This window comes from Micrasema longulum, unplaced genomic scaffold (assembly GCF_059751315.1).
Source record: "Micrasema longulum isolate JH-2025_06_02 unplaced genomic scaffold, ASM5975131v1 h1tg001935l, whole genome shotgun sequence".
Classification (NCBI taxonomy): Eukaryota; Metazoa; Arthropoda; class Insecta; order Trichoptera; family Brachycentridae; genus Micrasema; species Micrasema longulum.
Window position 1 is genome coordinate 26,122 of NW_028279109.1, and position 5,238 is coordinate 31,359.

Consider the following 5,238-nt stretch of genomic DNA (forward strand, 5'->3'; position numbering starts at 1 on the left):
TAACTCTTTAGTTAAAATGAGTTATGCGAATTTATAAATAAATACAGGTAAAATATCATAGCACACAATGAAAAGCGTTTTTTTAAGGCATAATTTAACCAAATTTGAATTAAAGAGCTCGTTTTAAAAAAAAAACAAACATTTAAATATTTTATTTGATAGCTTTCGGATCAATTTATTATATATAGGGCCTCTCTCCCTGCGCGGAGCCGCCTATACGGGCTGACGCCGCACATAGACGACAAGGGTGCCGTGCGAATGGGAACACGCTTGAGGAACACAGATACATCAGAAGGACTGAGGGCGCCTATAATATTGGATGGCGCCCATAGATATACCCGCCTGCTCCTGGAGGAGTACCACAGACGAGCCGGGCATCCGGGGACGGAGAGAGTGTTATGTGACGTGAGACGTAACTTCTACGTGCTCAAGTTACGAGGGACGCTGAGAAATATAAGTCACAGATGCGCCATCTGCCGAGTTCGGCGAGGACGAGCCGGCACACCGCAAATGGGCCAGATACCGGAGGCGCGAGTGGCCAGCTACCAACGACCATTCACCCACTGTGGGTTGGACTACTTTGGCCCCCTATATGTTACGATAGGGCGACGCCGGGAGAAGCGATACGGTGTCTTATTCACCTGTATGACGACCAGAGCCATACACCTCGAGTTAGCATCATACCTGACAAGTGACGCGGCCATCCAAGCCATCAGACGGATGACCGCTAGAAGAGGCCAACCGAGGGTGATACATTCCGATAACGGAACAAATTTTCACGGCGCCGACAGAGAAATGCGAGAATCAATTGCCGATCTCCATAATGACGCCGCATTCCAAATAGAACTTGCAAATAAAGGCGTAGAATGGAAGTATATACCGCCATCCTCACCGCATATGGGTGGCGCGTGGGAGCGACTAGTGAGATCAGTTAAAACCTCCCTAGTCGCTATCCTCAAAGAACAATCTCCACGAGAGGAGACCCTGTTGACGGCGTTCGCCGAGGCCGAATTCTCGGTAAACAGCCGTCCCCTTAGCCATGTGGCGGTGGACCCCGCAGATGAAACCCCATTGACTCCGAACCACTTCCTAATTGGTTCGGCCGGGGCACGCACACATCTCGCCTTCTACTCCAAAGAAACGGAGAATATCTGCCTGAGAAAGCAGTGGCGGATAGCTCAGCAACTAGCCGACAAATTTTGGCGACGCTGGCTGGGCGAGTTTCTGCCTACACTAGCACAGAGGAAAAAGTGGCTCGATAGATCGGAGCCATTGAAAGTCGGCGATCTTGTAGTGATCGCCGACCCATCATCACCCCGCAACCAGTGGACAAGAGGGAGGATCATGGAGACACGACTGGCTGCCGATGGACAGGTGCGGACCGCACGAGTTCACACGGCGGCCGGAGAATATGCCCGACCAGCGATCCGGCTCATCCCACTACTGCTAGAGGACCGTCCAGAGAAGAAGATGCCCCCGCAGCCGAACAGCGTGGCATCGGGGGGAGTGTAACGGACGGTTAAATATGAGAATGAAATGCAATAATATAGTTAGGGCCCCCGGTATCTGTAGGCTAAATGTTGGACCCACAATAAAGGATGAATATTCCACTTTCGGGTCTGACTTTAGCGATACCGGGGTACTATAGAGCAGGAATTTGTGTTACAGGCCCTAAAAAGGGCCTGAATCTAGACGTTTGACGCGTTATTGCCCTAACATGCATATTTGTATTTGTATAAAGACTAAGGACTGCCTTAAAAAAGGCATTTTGTAATTGATGTGGCGCGTGCGGCGGCTCCCAGCGAAGTGACCGGGCCGAGCGCCGGCACCTCCCTATATGCACTTTGGGGGAGGCGCGCCGGCCGGGTATAGTGGGAGCGGTATTTCCCCCCCCACTCCCGTATTGGCCTAACGCCGGTTCGGACGCAGGTAGCGGGAGCCCGCAACACGCCCTATATAATGTGTACATTTACAACAATAAAGATTGAGTTCGCCTCGAGACATCAAGTTAGTCTGATCGTTTCATTTCGTCACCCCGCCCGACCTCCCGCTCTACTACTGGATCTACACCTTGGACTTGACCATCGCTTCACCCCAGGACTACGAACCAGTATCTTCCACCGACCTACGCAGTGACACCGGACTTGAGAGGAATTTCGAGACTTCATAACTTTCGGGATTTACGACCCCGAGAGCGACGACGGCAGCGAGACACGGCCAACACCTACCCCTTGCTACAGGATTGTGGAATACAGTCCAAACTGTTACTTGTACAGTACACTTATAAATCGGGTATAAAGTTAAGCTTGAGAATAGCGGTAGAATAATGATGGTATGGCAAAAAGTATTACTTATAAACCTCGTATAGAGTTAAACTCGGTTTAAATCTGGGATAGCGACTGTAGAAACTTATACCTGCACATTATGTGGTATAACGCTGGAATAAGCACGCGATCTGTCAAAAGTCATATTTTTCGGTAGTCGAAATGGATAGTTTATCAGTTTTTTAAAATAAATTTTAAACAATTTCGAAGTCCCGCGACCTTCTCAATGCGATTCAAGTGATTTTTAATGAATTGTTTGAATAATATCTGGAATGTTATATGTTTGTATGTGTTTTAATTAATTGTGATAAAAAAAGAAACACGAATAAACTATGGAATCCGTTTTTAACTTCTCTTCTTCGTAATTTTGATTTCTTTTTCTAACGGTTTTCTCCATGTTCTCGATTACACTGACAGTAGTCTCGATTTGATTTTGACGTTTGTTTGTGTTGTTATAAAAGTTACAGTTACATATCAGTGTTAACTGTTGAAAAAAATTAATCATGAAATAACCTGTGAACTGTTATTCTAGGTAATAAATATTATGGTAGTTATAGTAAGCTTTTTTTTATATCGGTTATAAATAGTTGAACCGGGTATAGTTATTTCTTAATATAAACCTGGTATAAGGAAATCTAATAAGTAAGGCCTTTAAATTATTAGAACACTTGTATTTACATGAGTACCAATGTACCTAAGTTCAGTTCAAATTCCAAGAGGCGTAATCTGCCGGTCGAAAAGTAATTATATGAACCGTTTAAGTATATTTTTTATAATTTATAAATTAAATATATGGACATTGTTATTATAAGAGCGCACGATATACCGTAGAAAATAAATGCTTATTTACTTTTTTTTAAAGCGCGATTTTTTAAAAATGGCGTTAGTGCCAAAATTGTATGATTTTCTCACTTCTTATCATACTGCAGCCATAATGAACTTGGATACGTACTGCTAGATAACTAGATTGTTAACATAACAGAAATTAGAACGAATTTTTTAATAAATTTAATGCATAAAATACTGAGCAAAAACACTGGTACATATATTTTTACGTGCAATAGGGAAAATTCCGTTGACTTTAACGACTGAAAAATGCATTTAGTAAAAGTTACATTCTCGCGTGTCACATGACACGTCATACACAATATACACATTATATCATAAAGAGTTCTTTTAGTCAACAAATGACCATAAAACGCAATAACAGAGAGTTTTTTCACCTCACTCATTTTACAATAGTTTTTTTTTTAACATTGAATTAAATTAAATTAAGACTTACAATTTCATTTGCAGCAAACCATATTTTTAATTGGTCAATTTTGATTGTACAAGTGCCTAGATAAGATGTAAATTATACAATGCTATAGGTCCAATGATCAGCGCGTTTCCCTAACATGCAAGAGGTCTAGGGGCCGAATTACAAAATGGTTGACATGAAATATTTATTCAAAAAGTTGTTTTTACAATAGAATATTTCACTTTGTCCGCCTCGTGGTCATATGGTCAGCGCGTTTGCTTACCGTGCAAGGTGCAAGAGGTCTCGGGGTTGATTCCCGATACGGTAGACGTGATTTAAAAAAAAAGTTTTTTTACACTAGAATTTTTCATCAGTCCTGAACTGGCACCTGAAACGTAATACTGATCATCTTATCTACATGTAACAAAACTATCAAGATATGTTTAAAGGATGAAAAATACTGAAACTCTTGTATATATCCTTGGTTGGAAGCCAATTAGAGTAAAACTCTACTATATGGTCCCCTTTTTACAAAATTCACATAAATAATGTTGAAAGAGTCTAACGAAAATGTTTAAGAATCATTAATTTCAAACTGCATATTCCTATAGAACGAATTAACTACATGTTTATGATTTTTTTTTGGAATTGACCTACTCTGGAGGATCGCAGGAAAATAACTGACCTAATATTTTTGTATAAAATCATTAATTCTAAATTCGATTGTTGCGAACTCCTGGATTTAATAAATATGAATATACCAACACGTAGAACTAGACCAAACAGTCTATATTATTGTCACCCTTCTCAAACCAACTATCTTTGTCACTCACCCATACCGCGTATACACAGACTAGGAGATGAATGTACCTCTCATATCGACATTTTTAACTCGAGTCTCTGTGAATTCAATCATCTCTTTATAATTATTTTATAATGTTCTATAGTAACGATTAACGAATTATTTGCAAAAGCTACTTATGCTAATGATCTGGTGTTAATTCATTATATATTTTTTATATCTTTTGTATGCTGACATACATACATGTTTGTATATATTTTTCTTTTTCTGTTTATACCCATATTTTAATATTGTTTTTTAGTTTTTTAATTTTTGTATATGCACTAACTCATTAAATTGTTATATTTTATATTGTAAAAGGGACTTGTGCCGTATAATAAATAAATTAATAAATAAAAGGATGTGAGTTTAAAAAAAGATAAATATTTCATATTCTAAAATATAAATTACATGCCTTGGGAATAAGAGACCCATTACTCTCATTTATTAATTCGTATCTTACTGGTAGGAACCAAAATGTTCAGATAAATAACTATTGATGTAACATCAACCAGTGTTGATGTTACATCGGGTGTACCTCAGGGTGCTCATTTGGGACCCCTGCTTCTCAATTTATTTATTAATGATGTTGCTAAATCATTCTCTAACTCTCGCTTTTGGCTCTTCGCGGACGACAACACAATTCTCAAAATATTTCAAACTTAACAAGACTGTTTTCTTCTTCAATCAGACATTAACTCTTTTAACCAATGGTGAAAAGTCAATATATTAGAACTTAATATTTAAAAAATGCAAAATAATGTCATTTCATAGAACAAAACGACTGATTTCCTTTGAGTACCTAATAGAAAACTCCAAAATTTAGTTAAGTC

The 5,238-nt window shown here is 39.4% G+C and overlaps 1 protein-coding gene across 1 annotated transcript; it reads left to right on the forward strand.

The window, feature by feature from the left end:
* The first annotated feature begins 258 nt into the window (after positions 1 to 258).
* LOC148273492 (uncharacterized) lies at positions 259 to 1,512 on the forward strand. The gene has a single exon (XM_088238621.1). It carries the CDS (start codon positions 259 to 261, stop codon positions 1,510 to 1,512), a length of 1,254 nt encoding a protein of 417 aa, XP_088094747.1.
* The last annotated feature ends 3,726 nt before the right edge of the window (positions 1,513 to 5,238 follow it).